The following is a 19,936-nucleotide window of genomic DNA, read 5'->3' on the forward strand; positions in this document are numbered from 1 at the left end:
ACACATCTGCAAGAATCAGGAGCAATTGCCTGCTGAGATATCTGTACTTGACTTCCCAAGTCTTGAGCCTGCTCACAGGAAAGGGGTGCAAGTATTTCTCTCAAGACGCTGTCCTGAAACAGGGATCTTTTAATGGCCTCTATACCTAACCTTCCTTTAAGAGATGAACAATCCTCTGAAGCTAACTTTCTCCAGTGATTCTGGACAGACCCTTTTACAAACTAGGTGAGATTAGTACTGTTCTAAGTACTTTAAGTGCCTGATAAATCTACACTTATTTTTGCTTCCTAACTGCTGGAGAGGTGTTTTGTTTTCTCCTCTACTAGCTTCTCAGGTGACATCAATTTTTATTCCAAAACTTTCTGTACTCAGGAGACATGATAAATTTCAATTCCAGCTTCCTTTGACTTAACTCCAGCAGCTACTTGTAGGTCTTCTACACAAACAGTGTAGAAGTGTCGTATTTCAACATTTTCATTGTTGACCATGAAGCAGAAAAGCAAAAGTAGCATAACAAGTTTGTCATATTTTTATTGATGCTGTTGCTATGTGACAAAGCTCTGAGTAGGAACAGAAACATTCCAGCTGATAAGAACACAGGGAAAAGCACTGCTTCTAATATATAGAATTTTTTGGTTTATATTTTGTAATCATTTCAAAAACTAGAATCTGCAACAGGAGGGATGACAGTGCTTCCATACTTGAGTATCTGTGGTGGTTTGATCGCACTTTTTGGAGGTAAGAAGCAGGTTCGTTATGCATCTAAAAAACCAAACCTCATTCACTTTCTTTTTTAACATGGTAAAAACAGGCAGAAAAAACCAAATGTAAATATGTGAATTTCTGGCTCATTGGAATTTATGTATGAATTATGGACTGAAGATAAAGATTCTGGATTTAAATCACTTAAATCATCTCCTTTTCAAAAGCATTAAAAAGTTATACAAACCTGACAGTTGGTGCTGAATGGAGGTAGCATTGTGTTTGAGAAATTCTTCATTAAAACTTTCCAGGTTTTTATTAACAAAGATCTTCTGCATTTCTTGAGTTAGGACCTTGCTCACAATTTCTGGGAGGTTACTATGGTCAGATACTAGAAGGGGGAAGGTAAGAGGGAGAGAAGCAAAAGCAGCCATTTAAACAACTGTAGAAAACAGTGTGAAACCATAAACAGCACTGCTAAAATACCCATTTTTAAAATTTGGGCACAGAAAGAAACAAAAATTTCAGTTCAAAACAGGTCAACACAAGCATTACCAATGCATTTCTAGACGAAACATTCATAAAGAGCACTGTCATGTAAACTTCCTGCTGCAAGTTCACAACACATACTTTAATGTTCCTCCCATATCTGCCACTCATAAAACTTAAGACTTTCAAGGATCTTTGGAACACGTACTCCTCTGTGAAATCTAGCCAAAATGAGTTATTGGGTCCACCTGGTGGATTAATGGAGGAAGGAGTATAACACATACACAGTACCCCACATAGCACAACCCGTGTTTCCCTGGGTACTACCATGAAAAAAAACCCCATTTATTTTTATTTTTCTTCCTATCAGTTTGTGTTTCAAGAGTATTTATACATTACAAAAATATGTAGTTATGTCCTTGTACAATATAACTTCCTGTATCTTTATACATACATACGTACTTCCTACGCACATACCAGCTTTAGAGAATTTAATCAAGCACTCGTGTAGCCATGGGTTATTACTGTTGATAGCAAAAGCTCTTTTGACAGACTGTAACATTAACAGAAACTTCCCTGTGAGAAGGAGAAAAAATGAAAACAAACCAAGATTAAGAATACAGAATTTTCTCTCTTTACATCAACTACTGTTTTCTTTAGTAAATCTAGTACAAACATTAGAAACATCAATGCCTACACAGAATTAGAAAGGAGATTCACTTTTCCCATCCAAATTGGTTAAGAACATAGAAATGTCTGCTGCTCAAACTCTAGCAACACTGCATAGATGATATTACTATGTTTGGCTTTTTTTTCCCCTAGATAATTAGAGATCACACTGCAAATGCCTTTCTACAGCATTTATTAGTATATACTACAACTTACTTTGCTCTTAGTATTTTTGTTTAAAGGTGGCTAAACAAAAATGCTATTTTCCCTATTATTACTGGATATGATGCAAACCCCAGCTTCAGTCAAGTAAATATCTATTCCAGACCATTTTAGGCTACACTCAGATAACATAGGCTGCAGTGAAGGGTTAAATTTTGTAGAGCAAAAAAAATTATGCAGTACTTTACCTTTTCTAAAGTATATTTCAAATGCTAATAAATGTGTTTCTATGTCATCTCCAATAAGATTCTTAAGTGGTATAAGGAACTTAATGGCTTCTTCTAATGGATTTTCTACCTGTTTTAACAAAAACAGTGAAATTTAAAGCTTAAAATAAATGTAAAATAAAACCCACCAAGGATAGTTTCTGTTACTCAGAGCATTTAAATAATCAGAGGCCAAAGGTGAACTGCAGATAAGCTTTCTGAATTAAACTAAACCACAACATTTGTATTTGAACAGCAAGATTTAGAAGTGTATACTCATGATTTCATATTGACAAAGACATCATCATTGCAAACTCTGGCACTGCTTATGTAATGGACTCAGTGTTGTAATTTAGCATTTAGGAAACAATCAAATATGACAACCTTAGACAACAAGCTTAAACTTCTGTTTAAGTTACTGAAGTTACTGTGACAAACGAGATGGTTCTTTGTGCTTAGGGAAATACTGGCTCATGTCTTCAGATTTTGTGAACTGCAATCACATTTCTGTTAGTTTTTCTCTATTCGCTATATGAAAGCCAGAGTTCTTCAGGCAAGAACCATCTCTTTGTTCAGTATCTATTCTAACGAAGGATGGCCTACTGTTCGAAAAAACAAAATTTAAAGAAAGTAAGAGTATTATTAATATAGAATTTTTATTTATTAGAGGAAAAATATTACTATTCTTCAGTGTAAAGAGACTACAAAAAGGTATCTTTGCATGCAAAAATTATTTTATAAAACCCCCTGGATTCTTTTAGGAGAACCTGAGAGTAATCCCATATTATAGGCTTTTTATGATAATCACATGAATTTAACATGAAAGACCATGCTAACCCTTTCCAGTTTTTCAGGAACTAGCTCTTCCCTGGGTCCACTAGTTTCCTCCTCCTCTTCATCTCGCTTCTTTTTTTGATTCTTTTGTTGTCGCTCTCTTTCTGCATGTTTTCTTTCCTCTTCAAGTTTTGCTTTCTTCTGTGCTCTTCTTTGCTTGCTAAGCATTTTCTTCAATTCTTTGGCTGAGAGATTTTCTACAGATTAAGGTAACAAACAGATAACTTACATTAACAGAGCATTTAATTTAAAATCTTGTTTCTCTCAAACACAGACATGCCATTACACTCCTCCCCCATATCAAAATGGCATACTTTTACAGTGATTTCCATCAATATCAGCACTTGCCAGACTATCATCACTATATAGTCAAACATTACTACTTGATTACTATTTACAGCGTATCACCTGATCTTGCATATTTTCTCCTACATAGTTGTTATAGAAACCGCAACTATTTGAAAGGTCAACTACATAAAGTTGTTGCATCTATGACAGGTTTTACCTTAGAAAACAGACAGCGGTTTTCAAGGGTAATACTAAACTCCCATATTGACTGTAGCTCAGCTTCCTTCTAATGCTAGCTAGAAGCAGCCAGATGGATTTACACTCCATCTTAAAACAAGCTTATCTTTCATTAAAGTGTCTGAACAATATACAGCCATGATAATTGCACTTATTTTCTGCAAATGCCATGGGATAGCTAAACGGATGTGAACAAAAACTGATACTGTTTGGGGTGAGGAGAGGTGAAATATTCTGGTACATATTAGCAGGACCATTATATCAATCTTCAGGCTGCTTGTGTGTTCAGACTTTTAGACGGGACTAACATTTAGATAAACCAGGAAGATTTAACAGTTGCATGAAAAGCAGAACACACAAAACATGGTTTCCTACAGGTTCACACAGAAGTAAGGAGCCTTCAGCCTTTCCATTCACCCCTCTCTTTCCTTCCCTGTTGTCCCATTGACCTGATCAGTTTAGCCAGAATAATACTGTAGTTTCCACTCTGTTTACTGTGGTGTTTCACTGAGAACAGGATTTGTGCTAATAATGTGGCAAGGAACAGAAGAATGAGCTACTGAGGGACTGACATCTTTTTTTGTGGCTAGAGCATCACGACCTCTCTGCTGGGGCCAGCCACCATTCTGAGATAGGGAAGCAAGTGTTCTTTTTAGCCCATTCATACATTGCTGTCTTCCCCTGTGGATAAGCCTACTTAATCCCAATGGACAGCACGCAAATGAACAACATGACTTCTTAGACTCTTCCCCACCTTAGTTTCTATGACATATTGCTATCAAGATCCTCTGTCACACATTGATCTTACATTATATACAGAAACAAATCAAAATTGGAGACAAAAAAAGATGCAAGTTGAACGGTGCTGTGACATGTGCCTCTTTATACGTACTTCATTATACATACGCAGATATGGAAAAACCTTATTATTCACCTCTGAATGAAAGGTAAGATTGTACTGGCAATATTAAGTGGCATTTCTGGTTTACTTTAACTTTTTCCCCCCATGTCGAATATTCTTCCCTTTGCAACGAGCTAAACATTAATTTCACCTCTTCAGTCAACAGCCACTGCAGTGCTGACAGTAGCTGTGATTCCACAAAAGGAGAAGCAACTATATCTTAAAGGAAAACACCTCATAAACCATTTGTCACTGAATCCTCAGCTTTCCAAACCACACCCCACTGGTTTCCTAAGAAAGTCTGCTTTCCATTTAACACTAGTTTTAAATTGTTTCCTAAATGTATTAATTTTGCTAATATACGCTTATCCATGTATTCTTTAGTCCTGAAGTTATGTGAAAAATTATAACATGTAATGCAGTGTTAACTAGTATTACCAGGTAATAAATTAAATACACTAGATCAAAACTAAATTCTTACAATTCAGACTGCTCTCCCACAAAATCTATTCATTGTTTCATAATTCATCTGTTAATGACACCTATCTTTAAATAGATAAATGGCTGAACTGAATTTGATTTTTCCTCTTAATATTCCGAAATGCCACTCGTCCCCAAGTACTCCAACTATAGCTAGGTTCATTCATATACTAGTTTTCCAATATGATGAGAGGAGAACAGAGAGGAAAAAAGCTGTAGCATGTTATCTATGATCTCTTTTCAGTTATCAATATGTGACAGAAGAGACGAAAAACTTGTGTATGTTACAAGTCATATTTATTCTACAGCACATAACTTACTTAGCTTAATAAGCTTTTACATGTGTCATACACATATGAGCCTCCATTATGGTCTAGATACCTGAATTCACTTCTTGTTCTTTGCTTTCATTGGTAAGAGGATTATCATGGAGCTTCAAGTAGATTTCAATTGCTGATCGAGCAGCCTTGAAGTAGAAGGCATGTTTCCTGAGCACATCTTCTAATCTCAAAAGGTCTACATAGGCACGAAGAGTCATCTTTCTCATGCAGTATGTGTGGAAGTCAAATTGATCATCTGTTATCTCAAAAAAATGCTTCAAGAAAAGAAGAAAAGACACAGAACTTATACACTTCCCTTGCTTAGTCTATTTAATTAGATGGAGATGAGTAAAGTTACAACTGATATTATTTACAGGCAGTATTTAACAGGCATAGAAATATCCTTACAATACTGACTGTTCCAAGAGAACCTGTCAGCAGGGAAAAAACCCACCCAGAAAAATCTCATTTTGTTAACAAAAACTATAGTGTGATTGTTCAAAGACTTAGGCACTCTTTAAAAGCCAACTGAAGTGTGATTGTTCTGATTAAAAAAAAAATTGGCAAAAGACAGCATCAAGTTAATGTACAAATACTTGTATAGTTAGGAGACATGGTATTTTATATTGAATCCTTTTCACTTCAAATAATCGTTTTTCACATAATAGCTGGAGATGACATCTTATCTATTACAATAAATCATCAAGTATTAACCTGTTTTTAAAAATCATTATACTAGAAACTTTATATGCAAAGAAAATCATGCTGATTACATCAGCAAATATCTTCATTAGTGTGTGAGAAATACTGGGAAAGAAATTGATGGTGTTTGCACCTACTTACCCTTTCTACTTCGTGGCATTTTTTCAAGGCATCACCATACTTCCCTAGCCTTTGATAAGCTGCAGCACATTCAGTCTGGAACCACATACACTGCATCTCATTTAGGTTTTCCATAGCAGAAGTTCCTTCCTGAAATAAGTATCATTGTCACTTTTTGCTATTATAATTTACCAGCTGCTTCTCTCAACTATGGCTAGTTTCAGGCCATTAGTAGGAAACAATCAATCCTTCAACTACTTCGAATACAATAGAAAATGGATACAACCACTCAGCGACTGAGAATACCTGTGATACCCTGTGTTCCCCAAGATAGAAAGGAATAGATTTAAATGCTTTTAAAAAGAATTATCTGAACAAGATTAATGTCTCAACAGATTTTTAAGATTAACTCATGCTTATATACACAGTCTTTCTTTTACAATTTTGGGGCAGAAAACAACACCATTTTTAAAAATCTTGAAGTTTAGCAAATAATTTTTGTTGGTGTTCCCCCTGTCACTAAGTGGCATCTACTAGTCTAAAAACCCACCAATATATTTACTGCTTTATCATGTAATATGAATAATTATTAAGTTTCTTAGAACTTGTTAGTCTAAATTGAAGTTAAATTTATACTTCATACTTTTACAAGAAAAAATCCTAGGATTTATTCTTTATAGTTTCAATGCTCTAGATTAAGAATAAACAAACTGGAAGCATATTCCACATATCACAAATGCTAGCCACCAAATTTTCAAGAACAGTCTTTATACTAGAAAGAAAACAGTTCAACTCACAAAATTCAATTATTTAGGATCATTTATCCTATCTTACCACAGGTACCTACGCTAGAGTTCTGTATTTCTTGCTCTAACACTTCTGACAAGCATACACGATGAGTTTTAGTTATCAAATTTTCAGTCATTCCCAGAAATATCTAGAAAGCTCGGATTCACTTTCACATGTTTTCACACCTAAAATTAAGAAGAATTAAGGAGCCTAATTCATTTATGTGCTCCAGGAAATCCCACCAAGTAGCTGCCTTCATATTTAGTTACATAAATAACATTGAAATCTGGTCTTCATGAACCTAAATTTTGTTCAGTGTCAAAAACAGAGAATTTAAAGTGTTACCCCATCTTTTAAGGATAGGATTTGCTTTAACAAAGTTTTTATCTGTAGTATGAGCTTAAAGGAATGCAATGTTCAAGTCCAAATTAATTTGTTATTGCTGAATCATAATGAATATAGTGCACATTCCTGTGCAGTAAGCTCAGATGGTATTACTGGGAAACAGCAGGTTTTGCAAACAAGGTATCCATCAGATTCATTTCCACAAAGGTACTTAGAAGTATGGCAATAAAAAATACTTCTGGACGACTACCTTTGAACAATCGTTTTTTCCAGTATTTACTGCTTCTATACAGCTGGATTACTGCATCCAGCTCTGTGGCCCCCAGCACAAGAGGGACACGGGCCTGTGAGAGCAGGTCCATGAAAAATCAGAGGGTTGGAACACCTCTCCTGTGAGAAAAGGCCGAGAGAGTTGGGCTTGTTCACCCTGGAGAAGAGAAGGCTTCCAGGGAGACCTTATTGCAGCCTTTCAATATACAGAGGGGGCTTGTAAGAAATACGGAGAGAGACTTTTCACCAGGGCCTGCAGTGACAGGGCAAGGGGCAATGGTTTTAAACTGAAAGAAGGTAGCTTTACATTGGACGTAAGGAAGCAATTCTTTACTGTAAGGATGGCAAGACACTAGCACAGGTTGCCCAGAGAAGTTGTGGATGCCCCATCATTGGAAGCGTTCAAGGCCAGGTTGGACGGGGCTCTGAGCAACCTGATCTAGTGAAAGGTGTCCCTGCCCATGATCTTTAAAGAGTCCCTTCAATCCAAAGCATTCTATGATTCTATATAGTTATTTATCACTAAGTGTAAGAGCATTATCTTAAAAATGAACACTAATAAAAGATAATTTTTTTATTTTGGTCAAAATTTACATGAGTGAAAAATAAACTGCCAGAGGCAAACAAAACCTCTCTTCATTAAAGCAGCAGACTTACCCTTGTGAATTTAGAGCACATCTCCTCTGCATCCTTCACCATATTTGCTCGCAGCATGTATTTAGCACACTTAGAATTGATAAATCTGTCTGCAGTATCCAAAGACTGTGCTTCATCCATCCATTTGGCAGCTTCCTTGAGGTTCCCTACATGCTGTTAGGGAGAAATTCAATAGTTAACTTTCAGTATAAGCCTGCTATTGACCAACTCCTGAAATCTATAGTTACTGGTATTTCTCCCTCAGAAATAACAAAAGACAGTATCACTGTTTGCTCCCCCCGCTCCCAGATTTTTTCAGAATGACAACTTGCTCTAAGTTGTGTCTTGCTTTGCAAAATCTAAACAAAAGGGTTTTCATTTTCTTCCTGACAGAATAGTGCCCAAGAAGAAACCTGCATGAAGACCGATGCCCATCACAATTGCTAACTGAAATACTATCCACACATTCACACCAGTTTCACGGGTTGTTTTTTTAATAAACTAGGTACTCTACATGTCCAAATTCACTTTTTACCTTGTAAATTTTTGCTTTTAAATAGAATAGTTCTATTAATGTTGGAGTGCTTGCAATTGCAGCATTAATGTAATCCAAGGCCAGAGAACACTGGCCAAGTTTGTCAAAGTGCTGTGCCAGGAAATATCGAACCCAAAGCAGTGTTGTTGGGGGCTCTTTCTCTCCGTTTTCTGCAACAAAATGGAAAAAGTTACAGTAAGCAGTAAGGCTGAAGACTGCATTTGGAAAAAAAAAAAACAAAACCAAAAACACAAAAACAAAGCTTGGCAAATTCAGTAAATATTTCCTGTAATGCATTCATTTACTAGGAGATATTACAACTATTTTCTTGCAAAAAGTATCAGCACTTCAACAGTTCTTGGTAACTGCCATAAACAGTATTAGTAATTACAGTGTAATTAATATAAGACCATAGAAACTTACCACATGTACTAAAAAGGTCACAAGTTTTCAAAGAGGCTTCATAACCAGTAACAAGTTCTTGGATTGTAGAAACCTGCATATAAAAAAATATCAACTTAAGTTATGCTTTATTATCACGTTTACATAAATTAACACACTAAAAAAATACTTGGGCAAAATTAGAGAAACTATACTAAAATAATTACTTAATTTGGAAAAAAATTGGATTTATCCTCATATAGTTTACTTCACCTTTCACAAGCTACCTTTGATCACCCATTTTAACTGGTGATATGGCAGGGAAACATGTAATCTTTGGCAGCTTACAGTAGAAAGTAATCAAGTACATTTGATTAGTATCCTTTTTAAGTTGTATTTTGGAATTTTTATTTATTTATGCTATTAGGTTTTTAAGTGTCCAAACTGAGCCAACTGAAGAAAGATGCTTTGGAAAAGACTCTGCATGAACTTCCCATAACAATGAAGATATAGAAGAGACTTCTGTGGTTTTCTGGCAGGCTGATATGTACTATCAAAGATTTTTTTCTTTTGTTAAAAAGGTATTGTTGCCTAGAATACAGGCTGCATCTTTTTACATAAAAATCTATATATTGACTGATTTAAGGCTAATACTTTCTGAAATCAGACCTTATCAACAATATTGTTCATTCCAAGGTTGAAGACTCAAAATTCACCCATACAGTTTTGAACTCACACTATACGAGTTTGACATTTACAATACATACAAATGTTAGTATCTGTGCATTTCATGACAATGAACTATTCCAATACCAGGTCCATTGCTTACAAGTGCCACGCAGTATTTCTAAGCATTTTATGAAATGCTCAACCTGTTTTGTAGCTACATTCTAAACTTATCTGCCATGTCCAGCAAGTAACCAGCCTCTTACGGAAACAAGAACAATATTAAAAAAAAAAAAAAAAAGAAATATGATCTATGTATATATACCCAAAACACAGAAGGGACTTAAAAAAAAAGATCTGACTGCAAGCATAGCAGAATAATGGCTACATTCACCAATTAGGTGAAACCTATAGACAGTAAAAACCTAAAACTTCAATGGTTAAGATGATCCTACATTTTAAAAAAAGTTGGTTGCAAGAGTAAAATAAAAAATACCGTGGAAAGACAGCAAAATTTAAAAAAGCAGGATCTGACAAAGCACGCATCCACTTCAAGACACACTTTGGGAGGGGAGAGTAAGGGAACAAACCCTGTTCTAGAAGACCAAAGTATACAATTTGAAGGATACTATTTTATTTAAGCTAATTTAGCAGAATAGGCAAGAAATGCCAAACATTTTGTTTCAAAGACAGTAGAGAAGGTGACACGCCCAAGTCATACGCAGCCAGTGTAAATGTCTCAAAAGTGTAATAAAACATAAATACACACACATTCTGGAAAGCTCTGGGCAAGTCTCATAAGAAATGGTTTCTGGTAGCAAAATCTCACAATAAAATGTTACTAGACTTCAAATAACTACAAAGTGATAAAGGAATGTAAAGAAGTCACAAGTAAATGGACAAAGGCAAATAAATGCATTAAGCTGTTCTCTGACCTCAGACATCTATTTACTAAAAGAAACTTTCAACAACCTCAGAAAATCTTTAAAGGTTCTCTTCTCTAAAATGAGTTTAAATGCAGAAGTAAGCATCTGCTTCAGGTAGCAGTCTTGCAGTGTATACGTGCAACAGAGTAAGTGTTATTTCTTTGCTGCTTTTCACTGCAACTTCAAAGTATTCCCAAAGTTATTCTCATCTGGCTGTTAGTAAACTCAAATTCCTTTGAGACCAGCCAGCTTTTTAGACTGCAAATTAACTGTGTGTAAAGGGAGAAAGACCTCTTCATTTCTTTAATAAACACATCCTACTACCACCAAACTCTACATATAATTTTTTCCACTACTGCACACTTGGAGTATGGCTTCATGGCTGGACAAAGACAACACTACCACCAAAAAGAATGGTGCCACCATCTCCAAGCCACACACGCCTGGTCCCTGCTTTGGGTCAGTGCTAGTGGCTGTATCTAGGGTTACAAGTGATTTACTCCCTGCTCCACCTCAGCATACAGATGCCCAAGTACTAGTTCCATCATCAGGGGGAGCCAGCAGTGGACAGACCTGGGGCAGTGAGGCAGTAAGAAAGCATCTCTTCCTAGCAGGAGGGTCTTCAATCAGCTTACAGCAACAGTGAAATCAAATCCTCTGATCTTGAGGTGATGGAGAGTATCAAACTGTACCATGTTTTAAAAGATGCTAAGTTCCTCCAAATTCAGAACTCTGCAGTGGTTTTGGCTTCTACAGTCCAAGAAACTACACTGGAATTGTCATTCTGAAAATTACTTCGAACAATACATTTGGAAACAAGTATTCAGTGAAAGCAACAGCTACAAAAATAACACAAATCAGGTAGTTAGGTTATTGCAGACATTCTTGATGAAAGCGACAGTATCTTTGTTTCTCATGACTACTCAGAATCTTTTCCCTCCCTTTTTATGCTTATGCTTCAGTCTCTTGCTAGTAATTTAGGAAAATAATTCCAGGTTCATGTGCTGCTTCAGGGAACAAATGATCTGGAAATATGAACCCTAATGTCTGTGTCCGTATTAACGGCAAATTTAGTAGTAAAATCTGTCTCTTGGATTTACTACCATCTTTTATCTGTATTCTAGAGTCACCACTGCCATCTTAAAGGCAGTAATATTTTATTGTTTCTAAATGCTACAGCACTCTTCATATAGATCATTTTACACTTTCTAAAAATCAAGCTGAGGTATCTGGAAATACCATGATACCGACCACAAGTTAATTTCAAATGGTATTATTCTAAGAAAAAAGTTTCAGTTATTCCCTTGCCATAGATCTGAAAAAGCTCAAGGTATTACAAAAGCATAACTGAAGTCATCAAGAAATCTCAGGTTTTGTTATGACAAGAACGGAGCCAATTCCAGAACTGAGGCCACCAGTTTCAGAAGCCTCTTAAATAATCAAAATTCAAACCTCAAACCTTTTCATAGGTCACTACCTACACCTTCAATTTCATTACGAAAGAACAATGAGCTAAGAAACATGAATCCAAGAAGGGGAAAACGGGCTTGAGCCTTCCCCATTAGAAGACAAGTGAAGCGCTCATTATCCCTCCTATACCTTATGTAAAGATTAAAATTGCATGTGCTCAAACCAGTACAGATTCTTGTCAAGTATAATATCTTCTAAGCTAAGAAAGCATCTTCCACACTCTGCATTACTTGAAGCAATGACTCCACAAGGGCCACGATGGTCTTTTTTCCATTCCTGTGCACTTTATTTCCATTGGAAAGGATGGTTTCGTAAGTAAACTTCGAGTAGAAGCCTTAAAATGAGTATTTGAGAAACACAAACTGAGACTGGAATAAATATCATGCATACACATCTTAATTTCTTTTTAAACTGTAAGCAACAGGAACACAATTCACTGGAACCCCAATTCTGAATTACTTTTTCCTGTGAGCATTAGTTTTTACTTATCTGATTACACTGAGAAATATTTTGTGTCCTCTTTTATAATGGACAGTCTAAGGGAAAGTTATTGTTTTCCAGGTAAATGGCTGATGGCTAGAATTCTTTTATCATCACTTATAGCTATTACAGTGGCACCTATTGGCGAGTCATTAAATGGAAATCTGTACTGCATGCTATGCCATATACCAAGTGACTCCTACCACAGAAGTTTTTCTTTAGACAAAGAGCAAAAAAGGACTATCAAAGATAAGAACAATAATATGGGCATCCAAAACGGGATGTTAGGGCTACAGTAGCCTAAATCCTAGTTTGACCCCCCCCTCCATACTCCATGTAGGAGGTAAGTTGAATGGAATGACAAAGGAATAAAAGAGAAAAAGCAATACGGAAAGGTTTTTAAGAAACATACCTAACAAAAGGTGAGGTGAAATATGTAATAGAAGATGAAATCGACAGCCCACTAGCACAAAGCAGGGATGCAAATTTTTCAAATAAAAGGCTCAAACTCTCTGGTTCATTACTATGGAAGTTAAATTACTAAATTGATTGTATATCCTATTCTTACAGCAGTTGGGCAAAATATTTTATAATAGACTTCTGTTTCAACGACAACCTTCAAAACACTAATACTGTATTTCCTTCTTTAATGAAATAACTGCAAGAAAAGAAACTGAATTATCAATACCAGTCATATAGAAACACTGTAAGGTACTATAAAATGGTCAGACTTAAGCTGTGTCAACAGCCTTTTTTTTGTAAGAGGATTCAGCTTGTTTATTTATCAGTCACAATCACTACATTTAAGTATTTTTTTCAGTTGCTGCCATTATAAATCAGTAAGAAGTTACCAGCACTTCCAGTGCACAAACAGATTAAAAGCTACTGTAGGCAGTTTCAGAAGCAATCCAGATGTTTAATATTTGGCACAGGTTTGAGTCCCCGCCTTTTGAATTCCCGAGAACATGTCTAGTATTATCTGCACTGTTCTCAAAGGCAAACAACCAAAAGGGAAAGTTTGAATACTGCTACTGAGATACAAAGTTTCAAAGTTTCAAAGTGCATCTATAAAGCTGCCCAAACAAGAAAATATGCTGACCGACCTGTAGATACAGATGCAATGGTCTTAAAATTTAGTTATGCATTAGTGCAGAAGAATCTCCAGGCAAATCCCAGAAATACTTTAGAAAGATATGCTCTAGTATGTGCTTTTATAAAGAGATTTAACTGTTACAAAATTCATACATATTTCCACTACTGAGACAGAGGCAATGGGTACATTATCTTGCCTTGAACACCATCAGCAATGAAAACGGTACAGAACAGTGGGGAAGAGTAAAAAGACAGTAGACAGGAACAAGATCACACATTACTTGGCACAAATATGTGCAGTGTGACATTTAAATCACTAAAATGGCCTATCATCATCATGCATCAAATGGATCACTTCTGGGAATTACCACATGGCAGGAGACGGATGCTTTAGAAAACCACTTTGACTGTTTCCTTATGGAATGCTTAATAATCATACATACCAGAAGCAAGTATTTGCATGTTGGTTTTTGTGGGGTTTTTTGTTTTGTTTTTTAAGAGAAATGAAACTTTTAAAAGACTAGCTATTCACAGTTCTGTACTGCATCCAGAATAATTTTAATTATTCAGTTACTTTAACGAGAGTAGCTTTTTCTTCTCCTTCAAGCAGCTGCACAGTTCACTGCAACCCATTCCAAAACAGTAACTAGTGTCTTTAAGAAGAGGATGCTGCTGTCTCAGAAAACAGTCCAATCTCGCCTCAGTGTCAAATCTACAAGCTTCTGAAATTTAAGCGTCTCAAATTGTACCTTGTTCTTCAAACAGAATTCAATGGATGCTACAAGTTTGAGACTCCCATGACAGAGCTGGAGACTTTTCCATGTGGGAACACTCTGGCTAATCCCTTTCATAAGCTTCCACAAAGGGCTAGAGGAATAAAATTAGCCAACAGTTCTTCAGCTTCCAGTAGGGGACCCAATGAGACTTCTCTTAAGAAACTTCTGGGTATATACTTCTCAGTAATTACAGCAGATAGGTATTAAAAAAAAAAAAAGAAATTTCCCAAGAATCTCACCTACTCAGATTCATCTGTCTCAGAACACCCTTGAACTAAACTGTAAGAGAAGGATAACATAGAAGGATCATTCTATATTCAAAAGCCATCTAGTATCAGTACTTAGACTGGAAAAAACAGAGAGCTGAAAGTATGGGTGCTTGTTATTCCCCATCTACACAAACACAGGCTTGCACAAACACACACCTCCTTTGAGACACCCAGTCCTGAAGCAGTACATAAAATCTTCGGTTGCAGGAAAAAGATTTGTAACATCCAGGAATCAGAACTGCCTTGGTATTACCAAGCAGGTATCTGCCAAATAGTGAACATCCTGAAAGTTCAAACACTAACTGTATTTTGGCACAGGTATCATGCACCTCTTACACAGGCATTCCCTTCATTTCAGAGTGTGGTGGGTTGACCCTGGCTGGAGGCCAGATGCCCACCAAAGCCGCTCCATCACTCCCCCTCCTCAGCTGGACAGGGGAGAGTAAATATAATGAAAGGCTCATGGGTCAAGATAAGGACAGGGAGATCACTCACCAGTTACTGTCATGGGCAACACAGACTCGACTTGGGGAAAAAGTAAATTAATTTATTACTAGTCAAATCAGAGCAGGATAATGAGAAATAAAACCAAATCTTAAAACACCTTCCCCCTACCCCTCCCTTCTTCCCAGGCTTAACTTTACTCCCAAATTCTCTACCTCCTCCCCCCACTGAGCAGCGCATGGGGACGGGGAATGGGGGTTTGGGTCAGTTCATCACACATTGTCTCTGCCGCTCCTTCCTCCTCAGGGGGAGGACTCCTCACACTCTTCCCCTGCTCCAGCATGGGGTCCCTCCAACGGGAGACAGTCCTCCATGAACTTCTCCAACGTGAGTCCTTCCCATGGGCTACAGTTGTTCATGAACTGCTCCAGCGTGGGTCCCCCACGGGGTCACAAGTCCTGCCAGCAAATCTGCTTCAGCGTGGGCTCCTCTCTCCACAGGGCCATGGGTCCTGCCAGGAGCCTGCTCCAGCACAGGCTTCCCATGGGGTCACAGCCTCCTTCGGGCATCCACCTGCTCCGGCGTGGGGTCCTCCATGGGCTGCAGGTGGATATCTGCTCCACCGTGGACCTCCATGGGCTGCAGGGGGACAGCCTGCCTCACCATGGTCTTCACCATGGGCTGCAGGGGAATCTCTGCTCCGGCGCCTGGAGCACCTCCTCCCCCTCCTTCTTCACTGACCTTGGTGTCTGCAGAGTTGTTGCTCTCACATCTTCTCACTCCTCTCTCTTGCTGCAACTGCTACTCCCCTGTAACTTCTTTTCCCTTTCTTAAATATGTTATCACAGAGGCGCTACCACTGTTGCGACTGGCTTGGCCTTGGCCAGCGGCGGGTCCGTCTTGGAATCCGCTGGCATTAACTTTATTGGACACAGGGGAAGCTTCTAGCAGCTTCTCACAGAAGCCACCCCTGTAGCCCCCCTGCTACCAAAACCTTGCCACGCAAACCCAATACACAGAGGCAGTTGTTACATGGAGCATTACCTTTCTGAACTTCAGTTTGCAGACAATTTTAAAGACAACAGTAGCCCTTCCTGAGGAGAGGAATGGGTTGCTGCCAAACTTTTCTCCCTCCTTCTTTTGAAGGGAGTAATTTCACAGAAACATCTTCTCTTATATTGATAAAACACTTCTACTGTTCTAGCAAAAAGATGTCTACTGCAGAAAGGCCTGAAAAAGAGAGGGAAAACAGCAGGTAGAAGGGGATACCCTTCATGAACTTGCTCATCTTCTACAGGATGAAGGTCTTCCGTGCTGGAAATGAAATAGGATTTTCCTAAGACAGACATTCTCAATTCTGGAATCTGACAGATTGGCTCAGATGTCAGACAGCTGCATTTTCTTATGATTCAAAGTGTCAACATGGGTGGTCTTCACCACTGGGAAGCTTGATTTCTCAGCTGGTTCTGAAGATCTAGACTGTGAAAAGGACTGCAAAAACCAACCTGCAAAGGCAGTACTTCTGCATGTTGCATTTTCACTTAAGGTGAAAGGATGTATACAGGAAAAAAGAAGAGCATGTGTTCTTGCCCTTCAAAGAAAGGTTATGCTATCTGTCCTTGAAACTTGGAATTGAACAACCTTTCTTCTTAAAGAGAGAATTCTCCACGGTAGTTTATTTCCTGAAGAAAACTTGTTTCTTGCAGGTAATGTGCATGGTGCTGACAACAGTGGCCCTGCAAGGTCACAGAAACTGATCCCGAAGCACTACATGATTTGCCATCAACAAATCAAACATCTCTGAATCAGAAGAGTACTTATTTGAAAAACCAACTCCTAAAGATGTAAAAATTCCACTTTAATAGCAGAAAAGTATGTCTCAAAGCTGAATAAATCAATCCCTTTGTTTTCACCTCAAAGTACAATTGAATTTTGACTGTATTTCCCATCACCAGTATTGTAAATAGTGGTACTTGAACAAAGCTTTCTGGTTCCCTGAGTAAGAACAGTATTCGTTATTCAGGAGAATGGGGTGTAGCTGAGTTTGTGAAACCACTTTTCTAGCACAGCAGAAGAGGTATCCACTAGACTTGGTAAGAATCCTTACATCTGTGCAAGAAATTGAAAAACAGTTGTACTTTTCAAAATATCCAGAAAACATTTGCAAATTGTTTTGCTACAGAGTACCCAGAGGAAATTGCTGTTGTGCAACTTCAAAACAGTCATCATCTAGAAAAGATGGGATACCTAAAAATTGAATGACAAAACTAAGCCTTTCAACAGCAGCCCTAGTAAAGTGTTTTCCTTGGGCCACAAGAAAACCATGTTAACATTAACAGATAAAGTCCTTGTGGCCAAATTATTAGGAGTGTCTTTCACAGGACAGAAAGAAGTATCCAGTACATACCCTGAAGCAATACTCTAAATGCCTCATGGGAAATGAAGAAGCAACAATAAAAACAGCCCATAAGAATACTACATCAATACCTGAAGTCTTCGCTATGATGAGATGTTATCTAAGAAAGAGATAAGATGGTGCTCACAATGTGCAGAAGCAGTATCAATGGACCCTGAAAAATATTTCTGAACTTAGTACCAAATAAGTTAAGACAGAAAAAACAGAAAGCAATTGCTGACTCAGTTCTGGAGAAGGTCTTTGATGACAACATTTTGAACATGGCTTGGGGCTGGTCTGTGGCACAAAATAACTAACCACCCCTTGAGTTGTCTCCACTATCAGTCCATTTCTGAGACAGTGGTAATCTTTCACACACGCACACAAAACCAGCCAACACAACGGAGCTGAAAGCTGGGGAGCTGAACCCACAAAATAATGAAGAGGAATACTATGGAGTTGGTTCCTTGCTTTTCATGCTACACTCTTCCACATCATTCTAAGCAGAACTTTCCCCAGAAACAGCTTAACACTGAAAAAAAGCTCTGATACAATGATGGCACAAACAAGAACATCTTCTAAAGTAATATTTCTTGAATAATTCTGTTTCAAAACTCCCTTTGCTCACAGAGGCACCTTCACAGCCTCCCTGAAAAGGGTAATTGTGATGGATGAGACAGACATACAGCTTGGCAAGGAACTTGTAGCCCCTTCTCTATGTCCCTACAGACACTGTACAGGAGGATCCTGGGTTCAGAGCCAGTTAACCTCTGCCTACGTGGTAAACTTGCAACCTGAAGTCCCCATCTCTACCAATGCAGGTGCTTAGATGTGAATTTTCAGGCCTGAAAAATATTTGTGAGTGGTAGCAGAGGCACACTTCTGATGATCTATTGTATCTAGCACATCCCCAATTAACAGTATTTCAATCCAGGGCACTCTGATCGTATGTCATGGTTTAACCCCAGTCAGCAACTAAGCACCATACAGCCACTTCCCCCTTCCCCCTCCCAGTGGGGTGGGGAGGAGGAAAAAAGTAAAACTCATGGGTTGAGATAAGAACAGTTTAATGACTAAAGTAAAATAAAATACACTACTAACTAATAATAATAGTAATGAGAAGGAATATAACAAAAAAAAGAGAAATAGAACCCAAGAAAAGACAAGTGATGCACAATGCAATTGCTCACCACCTGCTGACTGATGCCAGTGCCGCGATCTGCGCCTCCCGGCCAACTCCCCCCTGTTTATGTACTGGGCATGACATTCCATGGTATGGAATATCCCTTTGGCTAGTCTGGGTCAGCTGCCCTGGCTCTGCTCCCTCCCAGCTTCTTGCACACCTGCTTGCTGGCAGAGCATGGGAAACTGAAAAGTCCTTGGCTTAAGATAAGCACTACTTAGCAACAACTAAAACATCAGAGTGTTATCAACATTATTCTCACACTAAATCCAAAACCCAGCACTGTACCAGCTACTAAGAAGAGAGTTAACTCTGTCCCAGCCAAAACCAGGACATCCTACCTTTCTGGATAGAAATACTGATGGGAAGGAAGTTTCAAATAAAGAAGCTGCCAATAGACTCAAAAAGCAAAAAGCTCATAAATTCAATTAACTACATCGGGGAAAAAAGGGCAGGGATGGGGAAGGGCAGCTACACATTAGAAAAAAGGTTTTACTACAGCCTAATGAAGACAAGAAGCATCTTCATTATAGCCAAGAGGTGACTGGCATGAACTGAGATGCGCTTTTTATCGAGGCAGCATGCCAAGAACAGAGCATGCCAAAACACAAGTCAGCTGGCTCCGCATGTATCCACACAGGAAGGTGTATATGGGAAGCCACCTAAAGAAGTTCTATTTCCTATGGCTTACTATAAATTTAACTAAAAGAATATCTAAGATCGCAACATTTATAAGCTTACATAGTTCACAGAAGAACCAAAAAACCTCTTCAGCAAGGCTCACACTGGTTGATTTTGTTTTTTTTAAAGCAATGTTCCTCCATTATTTAAAAAATGTCCCATCTAGCTACTTTGAAACATAAGATATTGACACTCAGATTTATCAGTGTAAAAAGGAAAAGGTGTAGGGTATGCAAATGACTGAATATTTCCATTTTTACTCAAAGGAGCTATACACTAACTTATTTGCAACAACTTCCTTAGTCTCACTTGAAAAGTTTCTGCTCCACAACTTGTTATAGAGTTGATACAGATTTACCCCACCCAATGAGGTATGAACCACAGAACAAGCCCATAGAGACTATTCAAATAAATTATGCCAATTGTGA

At 37.9% G+C, this 19,936-nt stretch overlaps 1 protein-coding gene across 3 annotated transcripts in view; it reads right to left on the reverse strand.

The window, feature by feature from the left end:
* NAA16 (N-alpha-acetyltransferase 16, NatA auxiliary subunit) overlaps positions 1-19,936 on the reverse strand; it is a 76,771-nt gene that overhangs the window by 3,897 nt on the left and 52,938 nt on the right. For 2 of the 3 annotated variants that reach the window (XM_050890843.1, XM_050890852.1), the window contains 9 exons: positions 9,169-9,241; positions 8,746-8,915; positions 8,232-8,384; positions 6,192-6,320; positions 5,410-5,623; positions 3,126-3,319; positions 2,271-2,379; positions 1,669-1,767; positions 950-1,093 (listed from right to left, as the gene is read on the reverse strand). In XM_050890843.1, coding sequence (XP_050746800.1) covers positions 950-1,093; positions 1,669-1,767; positions 2,271-2,379; positions 3,126-3,319; positions 5,410-5,623; positions 6,192-6,320; positions 8,232-8,384; positions 8,746-8,915; positions 9,169-9,241 — 1,285 coding nt within the window. Of the gene's footprint in view, positions 1-949; positions 1,094-1,668; positions 1,768-2,270; positions 2,380-3,125; positions 3,320-5,409; positions 5,624-6,191; positions 6,321-7,088; positions 7,145-8,231; positions 8,385-8,745; positions 8,916-9,168; positions 9,242-19,936 lie in introns of those variants that run through there. The other variant, XM_050890860.1, reaches the window with a different exon arrangement.

This window comes from Gymnogyps californianus, chromosome 1 (assembly GCF_018139145.2).
Source record: "Gymnogyps californianus isolate 813 chromosome 1, ASM1813914v2, whole genome shotgun sequence".
Lineage (NCBI taxonomy): Eukaryota > Metazoa > Chordata > Aves > Accipitriformes > Cathartidae > Gymnogyps > Gymnogyps californianus.